At 42.6% G+C, this 26251-nt stretch overlaps 2 protein-coding genes and 1 long non-coding RNA gene across 6 annotated transcripts in view; 2 read left to right on the top strand and 1 right to left on the bottom strand.

The window, feature by feature from the left end:
• Positions 1–52: 52 nt before the first annotated feature.
• SRSF7 (serine and arginine rich splicing factor 7) lies at positions 53–6062 on the top strand. 4 transcript variants are annotated; one of them, XM_032352927.1, is made up of 8 exons: positions 54–200; positions 1225–1405; positions 1683–1859; positions 2720–2794; positions 2883–2984; positions 4416–4469; positions 5002–5037; positions 5651–6062. In XM_032352927.1, exons 1-8 carry the CDS (start codon positions 173–175, stop codon positions 5703–5705), a joined length of 708 nt encoding a protein of 235 aa, XP_032208818.1. In that variant the 5' UTR covers positions 54–172; the 3' UTR covers positions 5706–6062. The 4 variants fall into 4 exon arrangements, with proteins under 4 accessions (XP_032208820.1, XP_032208818.1, XP_032208819.1 ...); XM_032352926.1 differs by having other exon boundaries at positions 55–200; positions 2883–2993; XM_032352929.1 differs by lacking the exon at positions 5002–5037 and having other exon boundaries at positions 53–200.
• A 9230-nt stretch (positions 6063–15292) lies between these two features.
• On the top strand, positions 15293–18452 carry LOC116595995. The gene is made up of 3 exons (XR_004287957.1): positions 15293–15342; positions 16044–16603; positions 18268–18452. It is a non-coding gene; the product is annotated as an uncharacterized LOC116595995 (long non-coding RNA).
• Positions 18453–20135: 1683 nt separating this feature from the next.
• GALM (galactose mutarotase) overlaps positions 20136–26251 on the bottom strand; it is a 51105-nt gene continuing 44989 nt past the window's right edge. Inside the window, exons 5-7 of the mRNA XM_032352933.1 lie at positions 23287–23428; positions 21594–21768; positions 20136–20856 (exon numbers count right to left, since the gene is read on the bottom strand). Of these exons, the coding sequence (XP_032208824.1) occupies positions 20779–20856; positions 21594–21768; positions 23287–23428 (395 nt within the window). The 3' untranslated portion in view covers positions 20136–20778. The remainder of the gene's footprint in view (positions 20857–21593; positions 21769–23286; positions 23429–26251) is intronic.

Here is a 26251-nt window from a genome sequence, read left to right on the forward strand (position 1 = left end):
CGAAATGACGCATGCGCAGAGAGACGCAGCCGCCGCATATATAAACGCGAACCCAGACTCTTCCTCGTAGTGCCGCCGGGACCGTTGGCCACTGACTGGGTTTTGCTGCTTTTGTATTCCTTGCTCCCTGGGTACTGCGAGCTGAAAGAGCCGAGCTCGCGGGCCCGTTATCATGTCGCGTTACGGACGGTATGGAGGAGGTAAGAGGCCAGGGCCCGGTAAGGGACGTTGCTGTGGACGTAGTGAGTATTGCGAGGCCGTGGGGTTGGCGCGGCGGTTGGGAGACGGTTATTCCGCGTGCGTAATGGCGGCTTCGGCGCACACCATACGAAGCCGGAGGCCGCGGGGGCGGGGTATGGAAGTCAGCCGGGGGATGGCGGGTGCAGGTCTGTGGTGCGTTCCGTATTAATTCTTGGGCGATTTCATCTCCCACCACAGCTCGAGGCAGGCCGACGATCCCGTTTCCCGGTTGCCCTTCTTCGAGCCGCCCGCCTGTCCCCCCACCCCCCCGCTCTCGGCTGCCATTTTGCGCACATTGACGACCGTGGTGGCGCATTTCCTTGGTGCTTTCCCGCCACTTTAGCAGACAGATCTGGTCGCAGCCGTAAAATCGGGTGAATTTGAGACTGAACAAAAAGTGTGGCAGCTTCGAGCTGCGTTATCTCGTCAGACAATCGGTCGAATTGAGGAGTGGGAAGGGAGACCTAATCTTTTCGTCTGGCGGCTGGTTTCTTTTCTCTTTTAGCTTTTTCGAGCGCGGTTTATGGCCCTGGGGCGGGGAGCTGGAGTCTGGGCGAGCCTGCGCCTGGGGCGGTTGCCGCGGAGGACGAGAGCCGGCGCAGCCCCGCTCTCCCGGTCCGGCCCCTGCCGGGGCCCGCCCGCTGCCGACGCTGCCGGCCCGCGCGCTCCCCGCGCGCCCGGGGCTGCCGGGACTCGGGGGCGGGGCCGGGGCGGAGCCCGCCCCACGCCTCGGAATATCCTACCACGTGTCTGTGCTTCTGTTTTGGAGGTTATTTCCCTATTAGAATGTAAAGATCTTTGTCATACGTCTAGCTTTTCAAAATATAGTGGGTTTTGCTGGTTTTAAGGCTAAATTAAATCTTTGATAAAGCGTTAAACGAGCTATGCACAGTCTTAAGGCTGGCCTATTTGGGGCTCTGGATTCACTCAAGCTTAGACAAAATTTTGCATAACATGCATTGTTCTATTTGCGTTTTTAAACAGAAACCAAGGTGTATGTTGGTAATCTGGGAACCGGTGCCGGCAAAGGAGAGTTAGAAAGGGCTTTCAGTTATTATGGTCCCTTAAGAACTGTGTGGATTGCGAGAAATCCTCCAGGATTTGCCTTTGTGGAATTTGAAGATCCTAGAGATGCAGAAGATGCAGTGCGAGGCCTGGATGGCAAGTAAGTAAGATGGTTATGAAATTGATGTTTATTAGAATATTCCTCTGGTCTGGGTATTGAGCTAGGTGATAAGCTTGGATTCTGTAGTCTGGAGGAGACTCAGTAGCTAATCATGATTCTGTATGTTTTTAAGATATATGAAGGGGGCACAGAGGTGGAGTTGGACGGGTTTATAAAGATAGCTGAAGTCTGTGAAGGGTAAGAGTAGTTGGAAAGTTCTAAATCTAGAAGTGATGTTTATTCTTTTGCATTAGAATTTTGTTGATTTCTTTTATAGGGTGATTTGTGGTTCCCGAGTGAGAGTTGAATTATCAACAGGCATGCCCCGGAGATCTCGTTTTGATAGACCACCCGCCCGACGTCCCTTTGATCCCAATGATAGATGCTATGAGTGTGGCGAAAAGGGACATTATGCTTATGATTGTCATCGTTATAGCCGCCGGCGGCGAAGCAGGTATTTATTTTAATAGAGGAATGGTTGGTATATTAGTTAATCAAGTAATTTTTTTATTAGCAAGGCACAAACTAGTATTTTTCTATAAACTTGAATGTTAATTGTACAGGTGTATTTTACAGTTTTTGTTTAATTAAACAAATGTTACTATATTAATAATCAACCTGGTCAAAACCTTTCAGGTTTCTTCGTTTGAGTCAGTCGCCTTGATTCAGAATGTCACGAGCCTTATGATATCATGCTGAGGCGCCTTGCAAATCCGACAATTAAGATCCTCCTAGACCTTGAGGTGATCAGCATAAGAGGCCAGATCCCCTCGAGTCATCTACACCTAGCTTCACCTTATTCTTTAAAGGGCAGAAAATTTGAGACGGTGATCGCCGTAACAGTAAATTTGGCTTACATTGGGGCCCCCTCCGGTTTAGAAAGAGGAACACCAGATTGACCACATTCCCAACTAGAAAAATCTTCTTGCGTCAATCAAGCCTCACCTGGCTCATTTGGCTGTCAGTTTGATCGTCGTTAGATTGAAGAAAACATCTAGATGCAGCGATCGGCTATAGATACTTCTAGATCGTCTAGATCTACTAGACCATGGGCCAAAGAGGGTCGACCTGCAAACTTGCAAGGTTTATTTTAAATACAAATTACAGTGTTTTATATTATGTAATTCTAAAATGTAATTCAGCTTTTAACAAATCTTTTTTTAGGTAGTTAAAAAAAAAAAAAATAGGCCCAGAGTTTATTTCCAAATGAGACCTAAATTTAAATAGTTTTGAGATTTGATTTCAGCAGAGGCACACAAACTCTAAAAACGAGTTACCATCTAACATTTTGTTATTTTCTAACTTAAAAATTAGGTCACGGTCTAGATCACATTCGAGATCCAGAGGTAGGCGATACTCTCGCTCGCGAAGCAGGAGCAGGGGAAGGAGGTGAGGAAAAATTACTTAATTTAAGTTTTACCAGATGAAGAAATTTTAATTGGACATAAGACTTAATAAACTTTGATTTATTTTTTAGGTCAAGATCAGCATCTCCACGACGATCAAGATCTGTGTCTCTTCGTAGATCAAGATCAGCTTCACTCAGACGATCTAGGTCTGGTTCTATAAAAGGATCGAGGTATTTCCAGTATGTAACATTTTTTTTCCCTTATTTGTATTCAGATTGTCACGTCTTAATGACTGAACTTTAAGACAATGAGTGTCTTAAAGACCTAATGAAATGGATTGCTTCAGAAGATATTTTGAGACCTAAAAGTTGGATTTATACATGACCTGTAAATGGATGTTACCATAATTGTACAGATAAAAGCCCAATCAGATTTTTAAAGGGTTGTTGGAGAGGTCATGGTAGAGGGTGGTCCAGAGCACAAATCCTCAAGTCCTTCAGTGAGCACTCTGGATAGATACGTTGCTGAACTTTAGAGTCAGATTATGTCTGTCTAGGTAAATGATGCTACCTCTCAAAGGTGATAGTTGCTTGATCTCTGATAAGGAGGCCCAATAGAATGGGGAGGAGACTTAGAAGCAGTTGAAACATAAATTTTCTTTTTGGAGTGATGGGGGGTGAATTTGAGACCATGGGAAGTTGTTTAGTAGTACACATGTGAGCAGATGTGGCCCGTTTTTAACCAGAGACTTAGACTGAAATGTAAGAAGTTAAAAAGCAAACTAAGAACGTTAGTTTAGTTTTGTTTTTATTCCATTTGTGGAAGTCCTTTTAAGGTGATAGAAGTGGGTAAGATTCTAGAAAATGAGAAGTGGACCGTACTACAGTTGAGTCACTAGTAGGGAATGCCACTGGGAGTAAACTGTTAAATAATAGCACAAAATCTTTAAATGTAGGTGTTATAAACTTTTAGTTCACTTGAGAAAACTAGACTTATAAATGTGCTTAATTTGACTGCAGGACCCCAGTGTGTGTATTTTAGAACCAGATTTAGTTTGTTTGACAAATTGTCGGTCCTGAGCCATGAAAGCTTGATGATATAAGGATAAAGTCTTAAGAACCAGTTATGACTTTATACTGAGCTTATCGTCAGAAGAATTGAAGTCTCTGTTTAGGGGTCTATTTGATGTTGGTTTGATTCTTTCAAGATAGAATTAAACCAAACTCTTAAATGAAAACCCATTTTTAATTTCTCTTTGATACTGTATACTCTGTAAGAAATGTACCTTTGTACAGGAACTGTGATAATCAGCCCAGCTCACTGAGTATGGTAGAACCAAATATTTGAAGTGGTGGTTCTTTATTTTGACATCAGCTTATTGAAAGTGTTACTCGTTTAGTCTTAGGATGATAGAAGGAAAGAGTTGTGTCTTGCTTGGTTTTATTTTTTTTAATACCTTGTTAAAAAAAACACATAAGGTAACCTTTACACTCAGCTTGGGCTCTAACTCCCAACCCCTGAGATTGAGTCGCATACCCAACCCACTGTGTCTTGCTTAATTTTAGTTTTTCTATTCTTAGTTTACCTCATAAAGTGCTCAGTAGTGTTTAAAGATTGTTCCTATTAACTAATGGGTATAATTTGTTATTCTTTTTATTAAGATCACGGTCGAGGTCAAGATCAAGATCCAGGTCTCTTTCACGACCAAGAAGCAGGTAGGGTAAAAATCTGATTAATGCTCTTCTAGTTATATTATGGCACCAATATCCAAAGAGTTCAAAGTGTTTTGTTGAAATTTCAGATGTTAACTTTAAGCCTAGGTGTTGGTGGGACACAGTACCTTATTAGCAAACTGAACTTGAGAACTGCACTTACGGCCTATTGTGGCTGACTTCCTGGACAAGGAAATGTCAAGCTATAGTGAGGAAGTTTCTGGCTCTGGGATTACATGAAGAGGCCTTGTTAGAACTGATGGGCACATGGAGAAGCATTCTGAGATAATTGTGCTTAAAGCAGAATGTAAAGATTAATTGTGATACAGTGAAGCATTTTGCTCATTTTATGAACAGTTATTGCAAGATTGGCTTCTGTTTGCAAAACTGGTAGGTTCTTTTTCAGTTTAACTATACAGCCTGACCTTTTAATTTTAAGCTCAGGGCAACTTGGGGGTTCATTTCATGATACTGTGATTATAAGAAAGGGATTGGTTAGTATTTTTTCTTAATAGCATTTCTCATGTTTTGACAGCCGATCAAAGTCCAGATCTCCATCTCCAAAAAGAAGGTAAGCTAAATAATTTGTTGCCAAATCTTAACTGTCAAGTGTGGCCTCTGTGGAATTTGTTTTGCTTACTGCTTACTTTTGCAGGCTTTGAGCTCTTTGGAGAATTGGTGCTATATATATTACTAGATACTAAGTTTCTTAGGTGATTGCTTTCCCACTTCAACTTTAGCTTGTATTTTTGATGGATATTTAGTAATGAAATGTTAGGATGATTATTAAGATATTTAGTGCTGTGAACCTTTAACTGTATAACTTCATGTTAAGAAACCTGCTTTTTCCTCTGCATGGGATGATAGGTATATGAACCCACAGGAAGGAAAAATGTTTATGTTGAAATTTTACAGCTAAAATATTACCTTGCTAATTAGTTGCTACTTAATGATCAAAACCTCCCAGAGTTCAAATTGCAATCGTAGCAAGGAGACTGTTAAGCCTAATCTTAAACAGGGACAAAGGATTTGTATGTAAATCTTTTGGTTTTTCGTTTTCTGCTATATAGTGCCCTTGGCCACCTTTGAGTTTATTGAAATTGAGTTTTGCCCTAACATGTACATGAGAAGAGTAAATTTCAGTAAATACTAATCAGTGCCGAACTTAATGTTTTTCTTTTTAGTCGTTCCCCATCAGGAAGTCCGCGAAGAAGTGCAAGTCCTGAAAGAGTGGACTGAAGTTCTCAAGTTCACCTTTTAGGGAAAAGTTATTTTGTTTACATTATTATAAGGGATTTGTGGTGTCAAAAGTGTAACCTAGGAAGGGTATTTCAACAATCTAATCAAAATGGATTTGGATTATTACTCTGTAAATTTCACAGCAGTAAGATAATATAAATTTTTGTTGAATGTATTAACATCCTATGGTCTGAAAATGTGGGTTTTTATTTGGCACATTTAAATAAAATGTTTCTAACTAGATTTTTGATTTGTGTTCAATATTAATACTCAGTTTGTTAAGCTTCAGGGGTAAACCCTGATAACCATATTCATACAGATCTCCATTTCAAAGTTTAATGGTGTTACTTGAGTCGTGAACATCATTAGCTGTAGTATGCATACACTTTGAAAATCCCTTTTTACCCCTAGCGCTTTGGGTAAGATAAGACTTCAAGCTCCCTTAATAGCATAAGTGTATTCTGACAAGTCCCTACATTAATCTCTTGGGAGTTGGTGTTATTAGATAATCAAGCTCTAATGATCTCGGTGTGTCAACCTAGAGGGACCACTGATTCCGAAGGCCATTTAGTTTAGTAAGTGAGATTTTCAGGCTGTTAGATGAGATAGTGTCAAATTAGAACTCCTGATTTTAGTAAGTTCTACCCATTGTTTTTTTATTTTCAACATTAATTTTATTCCACAAGTTTTGCATGTTTGAGGAATTGTCTGAATTTGGGACAAAAGATCTTCATGTAAACCAGCTTTGCAAAATTCTCCAGTCCAAACAATCTATCTCTTGAAATGGATTGCCTTATTCTGAGCAGAGATCTGTTAATTCCCAATCTAGGTTTTTCAGTTCCTGACTACCAACATCTTATTTTGCCAGGCTGGTGTGAAAGTATTTAAAGATGTCAATCAGAAATGTTAATGAGACTAAAGCAGTTTTGTAAATCTCACCTACATTTAGCAGTACCTTATGTAGTTGTTTTCATAGCATCTGGTAGATTTAGAATATAGCCAGTAGATTCTTCCATTGAGACTTTTTATCTTTAGTAGGGCAGTAGTAGTTAATTTTGAGTTTTTTGGTCAAGCTTTTACCAGGTATTCACTAGCATTGGTGCAAAATGGGAATACTGGTCTGCATCAAATTTATTTGGTCTGATTACTAGTGCGTTGAAAGATTGGATGCTTTGTTTTCAGAATTTTGACAACTGGCTGAATTAAAATGGTATAAAGCTTTGTGTATAATTGGCAGGTTTATTTGTTGCACTTGGTCAGCTTTAATTGTTCTGTATCGTATAAAGATAAGTTCACTTAATAAATCTGCAGAGAACAAACAATCCTGATATCAATTTTTGAAAGTGGGAGTTTTGAGCCAAGAGTAGGAATCACCGGTAGCTTTGGGATGGATTACTAGCAGCATCCTAGAGATTAGTGCAAAAGGATGAAAAGAATATGGAGGAGGGGTAGGGGCAAAAATGGGTTTAAGAAACAAGCACAGAAAAGTTTTGCCCTTAATGGGAAAGGGAATGCTGGGTGTCTAGGCTAGTACCTTTTACATGCTTGACAGCAACCATTTCTATAATTAGTATACATCTTAAAATAACACTTGGATGCAGTGTACTTTTGTTTACAGTTCCAGGTGTTAGGAATGCTAAATTTATGTGACTGACTTGATAAGTGCTAGTCTAGGCTAGTTCCTTCTAAATTTTAAGCCTGGCAACTTGGTAGCTAATTGAATACACCAGACACAGTACGTTGGGCATAGAAACTTATTTTTCCTTTCAGCTACAGAGAAGTGTTGAGAGGTAGGTAATGCATACCTTTGACTTCACAGTGGTAGTTTTCCTTTGGACTTGGAGCTAGGCTAAGTATCAAGTGAAAGGTCCTACCACCTTGCCATGTCCCTCCTGAGGTGAAGGAAATCAGGGAGTTGGGAAACACCATCACTTTGAGACTTGGTTAAATAAATGATGGTGTAGGATTGTGATTCTCATCTTTGTGTAGCCTATCTTGAAGCCTAAAGGAGCACAGTGACTTACAAGGTAATAAGAGGAAGTAGAAGCTCTAAAACAGTTTGGTAAAGAGCAGTTAGAGTGAAGAGTAATAGTAAAGAATTCATTAGATCTGGCTCTTCTTGAGCGACTATTGTTCGGAGGCTTTTGGAAGGGAGGGCTATACAACCTAGAAGATGTAACTGCATAGCTGGAAAGACATGAAGAAGTAAAGGTCAAAGTAACATACTAGGGGCCTGGCTGGTCTTGGAGTTTTTGGAGGGTGGTGAATACCAGTGACAAGCCAAAAAAATGGGGTGAAGATGCCTAGGTTTATGATACGGTAGTATTAAAGTTCTATCTTAAGGGAAGGTGGCAGGGAAGCACCAGTAGGCAGCTTTAAAGCCTGACAGGTTGTTTTTTCCACACCTTATAGGTTTCCTGTTACCAGTCTAGTAAAAATACGAAAGGACATTCTGTCAATCCCCACAACAACAGTGCTGCTAACCTCATCTTGCAGAAGAGGAAAGGGGTTCAGAAAGATTGCTAATATTACATTATCCTATTAGGAGGTAGGAAACATTTGAATCCTACATATCATTTCAAAGCCTTTATTTTTCTAGTCATTAAAGCACCTTACTGCTCCTTTAAAACAAAACCATATGGAAAAATGAGGAAATACAACCTATGATTCTACCCATTGTAGATTATACCATTGCTAATAACTTGGCTAATTTCTTTCCAGACTCAATGAGGAAAAGATACTGGATAGAAGGATAACAAGCATGTGGAATGCAGTAGCCAATTAACTGTTAAACACCCTCAAGGCCAGTTCTCAGGATCTAGTGCTTTTTCCTTCTCCCATAGGCCACTGGCCCAACTTCTTCTCCATTTTATTTCATTTTTTGACTAGGTAATGCATATTCAAGGTGTATACAGTAAGAAGGCTCCCTACCCCTGACTCAGCACAGTTCTCTCCCCAAAGGTAACCACTGTTACCAATTACGTAGCCTGAGCAAATATACATAGTATTTTATTTTTCCTTTTAGCATGAAACAGATATACCTTGTTTTTCTCACTTAACATTTTGGAGTTTTTTCATGTAGGTAAAAATAGCGCTTCCTCATTTTTTATGTTGCATACTATTTACTTCCTGGACATTGCATTATTTATGCACTTAACTTCTGTGCCCCTTCAATGTGCCAGGTACTGCTAGCCTTGGAAAACAGGTGAACAAGGTCTGTCTCCATGGAGCTTAAGTTCTGGAGAGACAACAAACAGGTGGGTAATAATGTATATGTACAACCATGAGGATGGGGGGAGAGAGGGTATTGTTCGGTGTTGGGTAAAGGTGGTCTAAGGGAGGCCTCTGATGGTGACATTTGCGCCAGGGGGGGAATAAGGTACATAAGCTTTGGGCAGAGGGCACAGTAAACGTGAAGGCTCTGAAGGGTTTTGAGTTGGGTAAGGAGGCCACTATGAAGTCAACAGGGGAGAACGGGAAGAGCTGGCACAGGAAGGGAGAGGGCTATAGATTATACAGGATCTTGTACACTGTGGAGAGGACTTGCTTTTATCCCATGGAGTGCTTTTTTCCCACGGAGTGCTTTTGGGCAAAGAGTAACAGGAATTGAATCAGTTCTCTGTCACCTGATAGGAGGGTTCTTTCTCTCTCTCTCTCTCTCTCTCATTTATTTATTTATTTATTTATTTATTTTATTTGACAGGGAGCACAAGTAGGCAGAGCAGCAGGCAGAGGGAGAGGCAGACTCCCCACCTAGCAGGGAGCCTTATGTCCTGGGACTCCGGGATTGTGACCTGAGCAGAAGGCAGCGGCTTAACTGAGTGAGCCAACCAGGTGCCCCAAGGGATGGTTCTAATTACTGTAACAATGCTGTAGTGAATCACCTTGTACAATACATTGCATGTGACCCTGAATATTTTGGATAATCCCTAGAAGTTCAGTTGCTGGGTCAAAGGAGATGTGCATTTATATTTTTGCTAGGTATTGTTGGCCCTGGTGACTAGGTATGTTAGTTTCCGTTTCTCTGTAGGATTGCCTACATAGTATACTTTGTGTAACCACATGGTGGGCTGTCATTTGTTAATTTTACCAATCTTGTGTTGGGAAATGGTAATGGTCTCTCAGCATAGTTCTTGTTTTTTGTTTTAATTGTGCCAAAATGCCTATTTTTCTCCTATTCTGGAAAGTTTGCACATATTCAAAAGTTTGGTTTACATTCCCTTGCTCTCAACACCATGAGCTTCTACAGTCGGATTCCTGTTCACACGGTAATGGCCTATTTACTTCTCTGCAGGTATGCTGCCAAATTCTAATTGCGACAGCATGTACCAAGCCTTACTCCATTTCCTCATTGCCTGGTACTTAAATATTTGATGAAGGAAAAGTTAGTTAATGGATGAATGAATGAATTCTAATCTGTTAAACCAAGCATATAAAATTGGAACCTCCTCTCTTGTCTGAGACCTTTATAATCACCATTTCAATTAAACGTTCATGTTTCCTTTTAGCCACCTCTAAGACTAACTCTGTTTCCTGTCTGGATCTGCCTGCAGAGGATCTGGATCCATAGGCCGCTGTTTACAATGTCCAGCTCCACTCTGCAACTTTAGGGAAGGTTTTTTTCTCATTTGGGTTTAAGCTCCAACAAGAGTACGCTCAGAAAGGGTGTGGAAAATTTCTGTGCAGCAAGTTCTCTGCAGAGAGGGGTGGAGACTTACCTGCCACTCCCAAGAGCTGGTGAGCCCAGGTGAATCGCCTATCCCATGTAAGAAATGTAACGTCACTGGACCAACAGCAGCCATTTCGTAGGACTGTCAGCTGCCTAAGGTTACCTGCTGTAATCCTCACCAGTTCTGCAGATTCCCAGGGTGGTTCTCGGTAACCAAAGTTTGCAGGTGCCTGAATGTGATCCTATAGAAGACCCTGTTCGTTTTTATTTTGGGTTGTAACATATTAGGAAATCTGGATTCTCAAAAATGAATCTGTTCAATGCCAAGAATAAAAAACCTGGCTGTAAAGAAAATATATATGGCAGAGGTAAACGTAGATGGGCTAGTTTATCTTGATTATTGTCAAAACGACCATCACCAGAGTTCCTGGGCTCCTGTAAGAACAACGTACTGCTTTCTTAAACTAAGGAGGCTATACTATGCTTTAATGTTTATATTCTTTCAGAGTACAGACTATTTATTTAGATCAGGATTTAGGAAATTATGGCCGACAGGCCAGATCTGGCCTGCTGCTGTTTTCATACAGCTAATGAGCTAAGATAGTTTCTACATTTTTATGTACCTGAAAAAAGTGTAATAATACTTAATGACATGAAAATTATGTAAAATTCAAATCGCAGGATCCATAAAGTTTTATTGGAATGCAGCCAAGGCTCATTTGTTTACCTGTTGTCTCTTGACTTTTTCTGTGTTACAGTGGCATAGTTGAGTAATTGTGACAGATTGTAAGTCACAAAACCATTTACAGAAAGTGCCATTCCTAGTTTAGATATTTATCTTCAACTGTTCACAGTCTTCCATATAATTACTTCTGAAGATCTTAGGTGCCATTATTGGTAGGGTTGCAGCAGCCTTACCAAGACATACTTTTGGTCCGGGAAGATTGTTTCTCTGTGACTCATTGTTGAGGAAATGCTTCATGAAGCCAGGGGGCAAATCCTAGCTAAACACTTACGCACTTAAATATGAGTGAAAGCTTTTACTCTAGGGCAGTGGTTCTCACCCCTGCTTACATATTAGGATCACCCAGAAGCCTTAGAAACATTCCAGTGAAGTCAAAAATTGCTGAGGATGGTGATAGCTGAGCATTAGTGTTCTAAAAACCTTCCTGGTGATTCTAATATATAACCAGGATAGGAAACTATTGCTATTGGGGCTAATGATGGCCCCCTTCTAGTTCACTAGTTACTGGACAGATTGGCTTGACTTACTGCTGCTGCTATTATTATTATTATTATTATTATTTTTAAGATTTTATTTATTTATTTGACAGAGACAGGTCACAAGTAGGCAGAGGCAGGCAGAGAGCCCAGTGCGGGGCTTGATCTCAGGACCCTGAGATCATGACCTGAGCCGAAGGTAGAGGCTTTAACCCACTGAGCCACCCAGGTTCCCCTGCTGCTGCTATTATTATAAGAAAGTTTGCAATACTCATGTGATTCAAAGGAAGGTTTGAAGATGTATCCTGTGTATCCTTTATGTTTCTCTGATTAAATGACCTTATGCTGGAATGTAACCTTTCTATGAAAATGGTAGAAACTGCATTTTAGTTTATATAAATATATAACTAGCAGAGGTCAGTGTGCTCAGAGAAACATTCATCTAAAAGAAAGTTAACGTTCTGTTCAGGAAATTTGAAGCCGTATTTATTAGAACTGTTTGTTTTACCCAACACTAAGGCAACTCCAGGCATGGCCATTAGTCACAATTACTGCTTCAAAGCATCTACGGCTCTTCTAGCTGCATACATACATTTATAATTGTATCTTTCTGATGTGATGATGCTTTTATTATAAAAAATATCTTTGTCTCTTTAAATATTTCTTGTTTTATTTTTTTCGCATCTTTTTTTTTTTTAAGATTTTATTTATTTGACAGAGAAACAGCGAGAGCAGGAACACAAACAGGAGGATTAGGAGACAGAATGCAGGCTTCCTACCGGATAGGGAGTCCGATGTGGGGCTTGATCCCAGGACCCTGGGATCATGACCTGAGCTGAAGGCAGAGGCTTTAACCCACTGAGCCACCCAGGTGCCCTTCAGTTTGGTAATTTCTATTGATTATCTTCCAGTTCACTTATTTTTTCTCCTGTCATCTTGTATCTATTTCTTAGCTTCTCTAGTGAACTTCTCATTTGTTACTGTACATTTCAACCCTATAATTTTCACTTGGTCCTTTTTTGTAACCTATCTCTATTAAACTTTTTGGTTATTTTTATGAACATTCTTGAGTTTATTTTTAAGCTTAGCTTTCTAGGGGGTTGCCCTTTGTCTGCATAGCTTAGTGGTTGTCCAGTCGCTAAACAGAGGTTTTTCTCAGATACCTCAGTCAGTCTGATTTCTCCCCTTTGCTGATGGATCTGTTTTAGATGGGGAGTGAATTCAGTGTTTGGGCAGTTTTCAAGTCTGTCCTGGCTTTTACTTTTTGCTGAACCCCATTTAATTTCCTGTGCACATGCACGTAGCCTCAGAGTTGGCCGGGAGTGTATAGCTTGGACTCTGTCTGGTCTCTGCTACGCATGTGTGCAGCCTCTGATTATCCATAAGTCTGCATTTTCGAACCAAATTGCATTGTCAGGATAGCAGAGCCATCAGCTGTCCCTGTTCGCAAAGCAATGAGTTTACTGATAAAACTGTTGGGTATTGGGGCACCTGGGTGGCTCAGTGGGTTAAGCCTCTGCCTTCAGCTCAGCTAATGGTCTCAGGGTCCTGGGGATGGAGCCCCATGTCGGGCTCTGCTCAGTGGAAAGTCTGCTTCCCCCTCTCTCTCTGCCTGCCTCTCTGCCTACTTGTGATCTATCTCTCTGTTAAATAAATCTTAAAAACCAAAAAAACAAAAAACTTGGGTATTGGTACTACCTGCTGCTCCAAATTGATTACACCCCCTTTAACCACAGCAACCCGCCAGGCCACATGTTCTGTTTTGCCCCAGCAGAACCTTCTCAGTCACTGAGTTGGGGGAGGAGGGGAGTGGGAGCAGCTCTAGGCTAGAATGCCATAGTCTCCCACTGTTCCTATACAAAGTCTGCAGTTTTCCAAACATAAACACATCTCAGATTGTTGTATGCTTTTGGCCAGTTTCTAGAGCAGCAAAGTTGTTTGGTCAATTTTTTTTTTCAGCGTTATAGTTGCTTTTTTGAGCAGAGGATTTGCTGACCTCCTTGGCTATATATAGCTGGAAGTGCCACCCAAAGCATCTGAGACTTGAATTATGATTTGAGTAATTGCAGAAGTTAAAACTTGGAAAAGATAGGGGGCGCCTGGGTGGCTCAGTGGGTTAAGCCACTGCCTTCGGCTCAGGTCATGATCTCAGGGTCCTGGGATTGAGTCCCGCATCGGGCTCTCTGCTCAGCAGGGAGCCTGCTTCCCTCTCTCTCTCTGCCTGCCTCTCCGACTACTTGTGATTTCTCTCTGTCGAATAAATAAATAAAAATCTTAAAAAAAAAAAAACTTGGAAAAGATAAATGCCTCAATTGGAAAAGGATTTCATTCCTACCGAAACTGTCTAAATAGCCCACTGCAAACTGGTGATCCAGTTGTTTAAAATGGTTAGGACTGATAATGGAAACTGGCTAGGGAACAGATACGCCAAGTTTCCCTTCTGTCTTCTGCTGGTAGTTCTGTATTTTTTCCACGTGCTACTTTTCACAAATCATCCCTATATAACTGACACTAACTTCCTTTAGTCCTTCGAGATTGGTCGGTCACTGGTTACCTAACAGGCACAGCTGTTCAACTTCCGCAGTGCGCCGTCTTGTTTTAGCCTTTACAGCGGCGTTTGTGCAGTTGTTCCGTATGACAGCTTACTGGTTAGGCAAAATGTTTGGGAATTGGAAAATGAAAATCCCACAGCTAATGATAAGAACTTACATTCTAAGAATTTGAAACAGGAATCCATAGATCATTGAACTAAAATCAGTGATAGGCTTAACTGTGAAGGGTCAGAACTTAGAATTTCTAATAGCAGTAGTCTGGTTGTGGGGAGGGGGCGGTATATGGTAGAGAAGGCATGGACTCCTGGAGGCCTAGAGTCTTATTCTTGTGGGGTGGGGTAGGTTGTGTTGCATTTTAGTGGATATTTGCATTTTCAACAAGGCTTTAATAAATCTGTGGTTGTGTGGTGTTTTTCATACTGATACCATGTTTATTTTCACCATCTCTTATGAACTAAAAGTGTCCTGTTATTAGACTGTAAAGTTTTTTTGTTTTTTTTTTTTAAAGATTTTTTATTTATTTATTTGACAGACAGAGATCACAAGTAGGCAGAGACAGAGAGAGAGGGAAGTAGGCTCTCCGCCGAGCAGAGAGCCCGATGCGGGACTCGATCCCAGGACCCCGAGACCATGACCCGAGCCGAAGGCAGCGGCTCAACCCACTGAGCCACCCAGGTGCCCTTAACGTAGCCTTATTATTGTCTTTCATACACACAATTACCAGTATCTTCCTCCAGCTATTCTAAAGATGCATATCCTAACTGGGGCTAAGTAACTTTATTTACTTATTTGTGTTTAAGATTTAATTATTTACTTATAGAGAGAGAGCGCACGCACATTGGGGCAGGAGCAGGAAAGGGATAAGCAGACTTCGTCCTAAGTGAGGAGCCTGATGTGGGGCTTGAACCCACGATCATGACCTGAGCTGAAATGGAGAGTCAGATGCATAACTGGCTGAGCCACCCAGGTGCCCTCTTCATTTTTAATTTATGTATTGTTATTTATTAATGAGTGGAATATGTTACTTTGTTTTTTCTTTGTAATTATTTTTAAAGATTTTCTTCATTTGACAGAGAGAGAGCACAAGCAGGGGGAACAGCAGAGGGAAAGGAAGAAACAGACTCCCCGCTAAGCAGGGAGCCCAATGTGGAGCTCGATCCCAGGACTCTGGGATGACAACCTGAACTGAAAGCAGGTGCTTAACAGACTGAGCCACCAAAACGCCCCTATTTTATTTATTTTTAGAGAGAATTCTTTAGAGCAGAGGAAAACAAAATAATTGGCCTTTGAACACATTGGTTTGAACTGCACAGGTCCACATATATGTGGGTTTTTTACAGTCCAGTACTGTGTATGTATTTTTCTTTTTTTTTTTTTTAAAGATTTTATTTATTTATTTGACAGAGAAAGATCACAAGTAGGCCGAGAGGCAGGCAGAGAGAGAGAGAGGATGAAGCAGACTCCCTGCTGAGCAGAGAGCCCGATGCGGGACTCGATCCCAGGACTCTGAGATCATGACCTGAGCCGAAGGCAGCGGCTTAACCCACTGAGCCACCCAGGCGCCCTGTATTTTTCTCTTATGATTCTCTGAATAACATTTTCTTTTCTCTAGGTTATTTTATTGTAAGAATACAATATGTAATATATGTCACATGCAAAATATGTGTTAATCAACTGTTCGTATGTTATTGGTAAGGCTTTTGGTCAGCAGTAGGCTATTTAGTCGTTAAGTTTTGGGGGAGTCACAAGTTACACTTGGATTTTTTACTGCATGGGGGTGATGCCCTGAACCACTGCATTCCTTAGGGATCAAATGTACGTGGGTAATAAATGTAATCTCAAACTTAGTTATGTTTCCTTATGAATAAGAAAATACTCTTTTTCTTTCTTCTCTAGGGTTTCCTGAATGATTTCTGGCATCTAGAATGTTACAGCCCTGCATTGAACAATTAAACTAGTAGATAGGTTGCAGTCAGCTTAATATTTCATCTCTGAGGCCTCTTGGCAAAAGTATGTATTGGTAGCTTTAGAGTGAAGAAACCTGGCAGCCTTACCCAGATGAACAAAGTTAACCTCATCGGTGAGGGGCCACACCTGGAACTTGGCATTACCCAAGAGGCTGCAGCGTGAAGAATGGCACTGTTTTCAGTGATACGCCTCCGAAAGATGTAGGACGCCAGTCAGACCGGGAAGAAACACCACAGACCGATCCCAGTGGAGGCACACTGTATATAACTTTCCTGCAGTCCTCAAAAATACGAAGATTGTAAAGGTCAAGGCAAGGGAGGACTGAGGAATTGTGCTGGGTTCAATGGAACAAGAAACTTAAATACAGTTTGTGCTCCTGGTTTGGACCCTTCTGCCAGGAAAGATGTTGAGACAGGTGGTGAAACTTGAATGGGATCTCTGAGTGAGGGGTGTATGGAAATTTTTTGTACTATTATTGCAACTTTTCTGTAAGTTGGAAATACTTTTTTTTTTTTTTTTTTTTTTTAAGAATGTATCTTCCTGGGCTCCTGGGTGTCTCCTTTGTTAAGCCTCTACCCTCAGCTGAGGTCATGATCCCAGGGTCCTGGGATGGAGCCCTGCATCAGGCTCCCAACCTCTCCCACTCCCCCTGCTTCTGTTCCCTCTCTTGCTGTGTCTTTGTCAAAATCTTTAAAATAAAATAAAAATTAAAATGTGTCCCCCCTCCACCATTTTGCAGACTTAAACTTTTTTAATTGCAAAAGGAAGATGCTTTGGCAATTCAAACAGTACCAGTAAAGTAAAAAAGTGAAAGTCCTTATCTCCCCTACAAATTCTATTGCCAGAGAACACAATTATTAACTTAATTAGCCCTTCTAGCCTTTACAAATATTTGTAAATTTTTGTTTTATTTTACAAAAGCAGGATAGTGTGTAATTTGATCTTACCTATTTTAATGGTCTTTTAATGGTCTTTTAATAGTATTCCATTGCATGGATTACCATTTATCCATTCTTGTATTGATGGTGCTAGGTAGTTTTCAGTTTTTCATTATTGCCAATTAGATTGCAATGAACACCCTTGTCTCAGTGTTTGTGTTTACAGATTTGTGCATACTAGTATTTCCATAGAAAAAAAAAATTTTTTTTTTTTTTTAATTTGACAGAGAGGGAACAAACGGGGAGTGGGAGAGGGAAAGGGAGAAGCAGGCTTCCCGCTGAGCAGAGAGCCCAATGTGGGGCTTAATCCCAGGACCCTGGGATCATGACCTGAACCAAAGGCAGATGCATAACAACTGAGCCACTCAGGTGCCCCATAGTAAAGATTTCTAAAAGAAGAATTGCTACATCAGGAGTTTTGCAAGTTTGCCAATATTGATAGATTCTGCCAATTCCCCTCCAAAAATGTTCTTAATTTATATTGCTACTAATGGTGATGGAGTAAAAATTCTTCACTTATCAATATTGTATGTTATCGGGATGCCTGGGTGGCTCAGTGAATTAAAGCCTCTGCCTTCAGCTCAGGTCATGATCTCAAGGTCCTGGGATCGAGTCCCGCATTGGGCTCTCTGCTCGGCAGGGAGCCTGCTTCCTCCTCTCTCTGCCTTCCTCTCTGCCTACTTCTTATCTGTCTCTGTCAAAGCAATAAATAAAATTTAAAAAAAATTGTATGTTATCGATGTTAGATTTTTCCCTCTAAAAGGAAAAACTGAGGACTTTTTTTGGAGTGTAGGGCCACTGGAACATATGTTGGGCTCTTTTGTTCTTTATTAACGTTGGGTTTCTTATTGAAGAGCTTGTGTTCTAGATATGCCACTTCCCGGCACTATTACTTTCTCCAGCTATTGACCTCTTGTTTTTGTTTTGTTTTTTAAGATCTGGTTTATTTGAGAGAACGAGCAAGCGAGCAGGGGTAACAATAGAGGGAGAGGGAGAAACAGGCTCCCCGCCAAGCAGGGAACCCAGTGCAGGGCTCCATTCTAGGACCCTGGGATCATGACCTGAGCTGAGGGCAGAGGCTTTAACCCACTGAGCCACCCAGGCGCCCTGACCTCTTGTTTGTTTGGTTTGTTTTTTTTATTAACATATAATGTATTATTTGCCCCAGGGGCTGACCTCTTGTTTTTAATGAGGCTTTTGCTATCTCATTACAGGTTGTAAGGGTCAGATGAAATAATATCTTCAATCATACTTCTGGGAATCAAAATGAAGACAAGCCATTAAGGAGACTGCTGGCAAGATTGTGACAGTGTAAGAATTGTCCAGAGGGGGGCGCCTGGGTGGCTCAGTAGGTGAAGCGTCTGCCTTAGGCTTGGGTCTTGATCTCAAGGTTTTGGGATCAAGCTCTGCATTGGGCCCCTTGCTTGCAGGGGAGCCTGCTTCCCCCTCCCCCTCTGCTTCTGTGATCTCTCTCTCAAATAAAATCTTAAAAAAAAAAAAGAAAAGAAAAGTTGTCCAGTGTCTCCTTCCACTGCCTGCTCAGACCCAACCGGGAAGAGAAACGGGACCACAGCTCCTGGCCCTCCGTGTCGTTCGCTCAGTGCTCTGGCTGGCTTAGGCATTTGTTGTCCACTTTGTCAGATCTTTCTGTCACAGGCACGGGGAGGGCCTGTGGAAAAAGAATTTGACTACTGGCCAGTTTTCTTTCTAGCCCTGCAGAGATAGATTTTACCTTCCAGATATTTCAAGTCTAATTCCTTTGCCTCACAGGTGAGAAAAATAGAGGCTGAGAGGCTGAGTGAAATTAGATTGCCCATGTAATAAATGCCATTAGCAAAGTTGGCGCTCAGGGTTGGGTCTGTCGTGGTGCAATTCTACATATCTTACTGTCACTATTAGTCTTCCCTGGAGAGACACTGTATCTTAGACATTACTTCTGAATTCCTTAAAAGACTCAGCAGATGGGACGCCTGGGTGGCTCAGTGGGTTAAGCCGCTGCCTTCGGCTCAGGTCATGATTCCAGGGTCCTGGGATCGAGTCCCACATCGGGTTCTCTGCTCAGCAGGGGGCCTGCTTCCCTTCCTCTCTCTCTGCCTGCCTCTCTGCCTACTTGTGATTTCTCTCTATCAAATAAATAAATAAGATCTTTAAAAAAAAAAAGACTCAGCAGAGAACTGTGGACATAATAGGTATCCAGAAATCCATAATGAAATGAATTTAAAAATGAACACTATTTTTGGTTTATCGTTGCTAAGAAAGAGGGAGTATAGGAAGCTCAAGAGGCTGCCAGTTAGGTGGCTTTCTTCTAGGAAGATGCTGGCGCTTATACCGGAGAGCACAGTGGAATCCAGAACACACCATTTCCCAAAGGTCCATGTCAGCTTTAAAAATGAGTGAGGAGATGGGGAGTCTTCTGAAGATGCAGCTTTTTGTTTTATTTCAACTGGTTGCTAGTGTACAAAAGTATAAGGTACATTTCTTTAAAAACCGTAAACCAACCACCAACCCAAACCCATAGCTGGTAATTCAATGGCTCAGGAAAGGGGGGAGCCCGGCCTCATCTACACAACACGACTTCTCGCTCCAGGTGCCATGTGCCGTCCTCAGGCCCCGTCTCCACACTAACGCGGCTCTTGTCTCCAGTGGCTTGTTGGCTGCCCTCCTCGCCTTGGCTGAGCTGGGACTTTCTCAATCCCAAAGGCAGAGAATCAAAATTACAGACTCTCTCTGGATATTTGGACCTGGCCCTTTAAGGGACATCTTTAAGAAACCTAAACTCCGACTCAGACTCATGCTTCTTACAAACATGAATCTGGGAAGAAAGCCTGGTCCAAAGAGAGGAAGGTCAGACCCTCCTTTGCCCCTCAGTGACCCCAGGAATGCCCTGGCAAGCTGAAACGGAGCAAAGAAGGGGACTTGAATGTGCATGACCTGATGTCAAGTCCTGACTAAAATCGTTCCCAGCCTTCTGTTTTTTGTGTGTGTGTGTTTTTTTTTTAATTTGACAGAAATCACAAGTAGGCAGAGAGGCAGGCAAAGAGAGAGAGGAGGAAGCAGGCTCCCCGCTGAGCAGAGAGCCCGATGTGGGGTTCAATCCCAGGACCCTGGAATCATGACCTGAGCTGAGCTGAAGGCAGAGGCTTAACCCACTGAGCCGCCAGGCGCCCCCCAGCCTTGTGTTTTTTCCCAGGGCCGTTTACCCTCCAGAAGCCCCAGCTCCCTCCCTCTCAGGCATCTCCAGCCTTCCCAGGGCAGACAGGCCCCTCTGCCAGCATGGTACAGGAGCTCAGAGACCGAAAAGGCCACAGTACTGCACAGGAGGGAGGTGGTTTGAGGAGGTAGAGGAGGAGGACAACAAGAGGAAAGGGTAGGATCAAAGAAAGGGTAAAAAGCAGAAGGCGGCAACAGCGTGGAGAGACAGAGCCAACCCAGTACAAGGGGTGTGGGTACCTCTTCTGGGCTAGGGCTGGGGCTCAAGAGATGACATTAATGGGTGGGTCCTCTTAACCACACAGAGGAGAGAGCTGCTCCTTTGCCCCGACCTGGAGCCAGTCACCGGGAAAGGAAATCAATACTCAGACTCATTACTATGAAGCTACCCTTTACATGGTTTTAATTCGCAGGATCACTTTGAAAGCCTCTAAGTCTTCATCTCCTCTCTGGGCAGGAGACAGGCTGCTGAAGGGGCTCCCGGCCTGGCCCTGGAAGAGGTCATGTCTTTACGCTTAAGCCACAGAAAACTTGAACCAAGTGGTGTGGTCATACTCCTCCCCGGGCCTCAGCAGCACAGGAGGGAAGTGGGGCTGTGAAGGAAAAAACAGGGCAGGTTAGCTTTCCAGCCAGCTGCACCCTGCACCATTCAGGACAGCTCTGGACTGGCCTCTCGAACCAGCTGCCCACGTAACGACTGTTTACCCTGGGTTTGCAGCGAGATAGAGAACCGGAGGCCCATCACTGAGCACGCTGTTAGAGCAGGACTCTCCCGATGAAGGAGGCTGTGTGTCAGTTTAAGTTCTGGAGCGAGCTGCTGGGCAGCTGCTTTGAGGGGCACTACTCCAGGTAGCAGCCAGAAAAAGAAGTCACCAGTAAGCAAATAGGAAGATGATGGGATCATTTTAAAACTGTGGTTGCACGGAATCTTGGGTGGCTCAGTCAGACATCTCTCGATTTAAGCTCAGGTTCATGGTCCCAAGGCTGTGACATCGAGCCCTGTGTCAGGCTCCGTGCTAGGTGTGGAGCCTGCTTAGGGTTCTCTTTCTCCTCGCCACCCCCCACAACCGCCGCCCAAAAAAGTGTGGTTGCAGAAGATGAACAGGTGTGGACAAGGAGCAATATTAAACTGAATAAAGGCTTTGAAGGCACAAAACAGATTAAATACATAAAAATGCTATGTTAGTAACTTGGCTAAAGGTCTCCTTATCACGACTGGGAGAAGAGAAGCTCCGTGGACCTTTGAATCACACAGACCTGAGTGCCGTGACCTCTGTCAGATAGTGACCTTGGGGCACAACACCCCTGAGAAGCCGAGTGGGAGCTTTACCTGGTTGACAGCATCAGGCCAGTTCTGGGTCTCCAGGCAGAAACCAGAGTGCTTGGGATAGACGGCTCCCCTCTTGCCCTGCAGCGTTCCGTCCAGGAAGTTGCCCGTGTAGAACTGGACCCCAGGCTGGGTGGTGTACACCTCCAGCACCCGCCCGCTGCCGGCATGACGGACCCTGGGGGTAAGGCAGACCACACAGGATGCAGAAGCTCGCAGGGACAGGGAGAAGCGGGGAAGCACCCTCGAAGCCAGCAGTCAGACCCGGCCACAGAGCAGGGACACGGAGACAAAGGTGAGAAGAGCATGATGGGAAATTCCCGCAGTCTCTGGGGTGAGGCATGAGCAGGTGGTTCTGAGGATCCTTGGTGACTTCTCACTGTGATCTTGGCTTCTCTGAGGAAGGCTCACCCTGGCCAGATAGGGTGTGTGTGTGTGTGGGTGGGTGGGTGGTGTGTGTGTGTGTGTGTGTGTGTGTGTGTGTGTGTGTGTGTGTGTCCGGGGCAGCCAGGTTGAAGAGAAGCAATTTTTAGGTTCAGGAGCGGCTGAGATTCTTTCTCATAAAGAGCTGGCGCTCTCTGCTTGGCCTGGCAAAGCGACCAGCCATGTCTTAAAAGAGAAGAGATGCTTTTCTAAATTAAAACATCCCCCTTTCCTGGGGCACCAGCAGGCTGCGCTTTTTAGTCAGATCTCCCCTGAGAACAGATGTACTATCCGTTTTTGCTAGATTCACTGTTTCCTTTTTAAAAAACAACAACAACAAAACAAAACAAAACAAAAAAACAAAGAACAACAACAAAAACCAGGCCTCTACAGAGCTGAGAGTAACTACCCAGTCCCGTACTTGGTGTTGAAGGGATATGGACAAAGAAAAGCCTCAGTCTTACTCTCTTACTGAGAGGTAAAACATCCCAGCAAAGTATGGTCAATGAAGACGTTCAGGGAAAGATGTCTGGGAAAAGGAGGGCCAGGATTTGAACAGTGGAGCGAAGGCAGGAGAGTCTCCTCGAGGTGGGGGCAGTAGAGAGAGAAGTTTGAGCATTAGTCAAGAGGAGAAGAGCAGACAGACTCCAGCCGGAAGAACGCAGGGACCCGGCCTCTAAGGGAGAGAAGGCTTTTGAAGTTTCCATTTAGTCTAAGTCATTTCCTCTGCTTTATTTCAAATCCATTTGTTCTACAGACATGATTTGCTGATGCCAAGCATGGTGTCAGGCACTAGGGCAGAGGTGGGGGCTCACAGAGACGAGATGGTGTGAGCAGCTCAGAATTTAGTGAGGAGGAGGGAGAGGGCACACAGATGCCCACCCTAGGCCGCTGCCGGTGAGTGCCCCACGAGAAGTGCAGTCTGACTTTCCAAGGAAGTAGACCGGGCACGAATCCCGTGTGAACAAAGTACAAAGCACTCCAGAAGTTCAAGGAAAGCAGAGGTGACCTCAGTCAGGAGGAATTGGGCTTTGTCCCAAAAATGTGCTTTAAAGAACAGGCACAGATGGGGAGAGAGGGAGCAAAGAGAGACAGGCTACCAGGTGGGAGCCCTGGGCTAATGGCCTAGTGGGGGAGGGGGAGGACCAGGAGCTTTGAAAAGACCAGGGACGTGGTATTTAGTCCCTGCAGCACAGAAAATGCTACTGATGCTCCTCATATAGGAGGTGGGATCTCTTCTTCCCCACAGAGGCAGTAAGTGACAAGAACCTACCGTGCACAAAAGTGCTTTTCTTTAGAGCCCTTCAGACAGAAATTGTGGTCAAAGCCATTGATACAGAACTCCTGCAGGTGTTTTCCAAGCTCCACTGGCTTCCTCAGGTCAAAGGCAGTTCCTTGCACTGGAGCAACTTCTCCTGGTGGGAAGAGGCAAGGAAAAAGGCAGCAGGCTGGAGTACTCTGGCCAGGCTTTCTCGAAAGTGGAGAGGGACTCTATTTCCAGAGCCTGACACTGTGATCCAGTTTAATTTCTGTCTTTATTTTTAAAAACTTTTAAAAAAAATGTAAGCATAGTTAACACACAATATTGCATTCGTTTCAGGTGTGCAACATAGTGACTCAGCTTCTCTCTACATTATGCTGTGCTCGCCATGAGGGTGGCCACCGACAGTTACCCCCCAACGCTATTACAATACCACGGACTATGTTTCTTATGCTCTGCCTTTTATTCCTGTGACTTATTCATTCTATAACTGGAAGCCCAGTTTGGTTTCTTGAAAAGTCTTCCTTTGTTCTAGAATAGTATCACATATTTAAAGGTGAATACAAATGCTAGTTAGTTAACGTACTCTTGTAGGGTGAGAAACTACCTTCCTTTCATGTGGTCAGGTGGAGATATTGTAGGAACTCAGCTTCTATGCTATTTTTAGAAAAGAGAGCAGTAGCACGCAAAGTGGGTCTGAAATCTTAGGAGGCTAAGAACAATCAGGAACTTGTACCCTACCACTAAAAGATTTAAACAAGTAAAAGGAGAACCAGCTTTAGCTGTTTGAAACATTTGGCTCTGCTTTTGTGTGTTCCTAAATACTAACATGAAACACAAATCTCCTATCTTTGGGCAAAAGAGAGCAACCTTTTCTTAAACTCGGAGCTGCTGTTCAGAAACATGGTCTTTCTGGTATGTGAGGCCTGCAGTCTGTGAGCTCACAGAGAGCTTCCAGGACGCCTGGCATCCCAACGACTCAAGGGAGGCCCAGAGGCCTGGTCAGAGGCCAGAGGCCAGAGGCCACACCATCCTAGCATCTGATGTCCATTATTCGACCAAGAGAGTTTGGGAAGCACACAGAAGAATCCTTCTCCTAACCAGAGTCAGCTTTAGGCGAAACTAAGTAGCATTCTTTTTGAAAACACCCCCTTAAAACCATCTATTTCCTTTGCCTTGGTTCTGCTTGCATGAAAAATAATTTTTGAATGGGTAGTATTTGCACATGTAATCAATTTATTTATTTATTTTTAAAAGATTTTATTTGAGAGGGAGAGAGAGAGTAAGAGAAAGAGAGAGCATGAGAGAGGCGAGGGTCAGAGGGAGAGGCAGACTCCCCACTGAGTGGGGAGCCCAATGCAGGACTTGATCCTTAGACTCTGGGATCATGACCTGAGCCAAAGGCTCAACGGACTGAGCCACCCACCTTTAAATTGATTAAAGATCAATTTAAAAGGTAACAAATGTAAAAGATACAAAATACTACATAATCAAAACAATCTCTCTCATCTTTGTTCCCCACAGATCCAGTTTCCTTCCACAGAAGTAACTGCTGTTGCCTGCTCCTGGCGCATGGTTCCAGAGACCTTACAAGGATATCCAAGTATGTGAGCACGGAGCCATGCACACACACACAAAGATAGAGCCTGTTTCCACCTTGATCTTTTCATTCTGTTTGTCTTGGAGGTTGTTATTAAATTTATTCCTATGTATTTCATTGGACAATTCTATATGCACTCATATTTCTATTTTTTCTGTGATAATCTGTCTATTTAAAATTTCTTTTCTGGCATCATAATTGCAAATTTATATTTTTCTCAAAACATATGCATCCCATCTATATTACTCTCATTTATTTGTAGAGTCGAGGAAGACAGTAACTTATTACCCTTTCAATTTCATCTGTCTGTGGTTATTGGCCTGTGCTCATTTCTAACTTTGTGCATTGAATAGGTTAGCTAATGCTTTATCTATTTTATTTTTTCCCCCTCCAATGAAGCAGCTCTTGGATTTATGTATTAGTACTACATTTTTCTTCCTCTTTTCAAAATCATAATTTCTGATTTGTATTAATTTTTCTTTTGTTCTCTTGGGTTTATTTTGTTATTTTTCAAATATCTTGCATTAGATGCCTAATTAATTTATTTTCACTTTTTGGAATCATATAAGTATTTAGTTACAATGTTTTTCTGAGCAACAGACTTTATACCACATATAGGAATTTCCATTATATATAATTATAACATATCTCCATTTATTATATATTCCAATATGTGCCATGTATATTATTTCCATTATATATAATAATGATATATTATTTATTTATTTTCTGGGTAGTACTAGCTTAGGGGCTGGAATACCCTTTTTACTCAAGAGCTATTAAGAATTAAAACATTTCTGGGCATTTTTGCCTGTATTATTCCTATTTTGTGAAACTACCTGAGATTTTCTTTATGGTGTCAGATATGGTGGACTCTCATTATAAACTGCATCCTTTATAATTACAAGGTGCCCTCCTTTATGTAATTTAATGCTGAAATCAGCATTCTGTCCTGAAATCAGCCTTTACTGATACCAAGATTAAGATTCCTGCCACTTTGGCTTTCATTTGCTTGGTTTGCTTTGAAATCTCCTATTTTTAATGTTTCTGTATGACTTGGTTACACACAGCATTCTGATGGGTTTTGCTTTGTGATTCAGTCTGAGAGACTTTGTTTAACAGAGACATTTTATGGCATTACTATGATATATATATGTTCTAATTATTCTTAGTTCGGTCATTACATTTTTTGTGTGCTTTCTGTGTTTATGAATTTTTGTTGTTGCTTGCTTTTTATTTTTTTTAAGAGTTTATTTATTTGACAGACTGGGATCACAAGTAGGCAGAGAGGCAGGCAGGCAGAGAGAGAGGGAAGCAGGCTCCCTGCTGAGCAGAAAGCCCGATGCGGGGCTCGATCCCAGGACCCTGAGATCATGA

The sequence above is a fragment of the Mustela erminea genome, chromosome 7 (genome assembly GCF_009829155.1).
Source record: "Mustela erminea isolate mMusErm1 chromosome 7, mMusErm1.Pri, whole genome shotgun sequence".
Classification (NCBI taxonomy): Eukaryota; Metazoa; Chordata; class Mammalia; order Carnivora; family Mustelidae; genus Mustela; species Mustela erminea.

Coding starts and splice junctions, on each gene's coding strand:
- SRSF7 (XM_032352926.1), top strand. CDS start 173: ATGTCGCGTTACGGACGGTATGGAGGAG. Junction 2,795..2,882: donor AGCAGGAGCAGGGGAAGGAG/GTGAGGAAAAAT, acceptor TTTATTTTTTAG/GTCAAGATCAGCATCTCCAC. Junction 4,470..5,001: donor CTTTCACGACCAAGAAGCAG/GTAGGGTAAAAA, acceptor ATGTTTTGACAG/CCGATCAAAGTCCAGATCTC.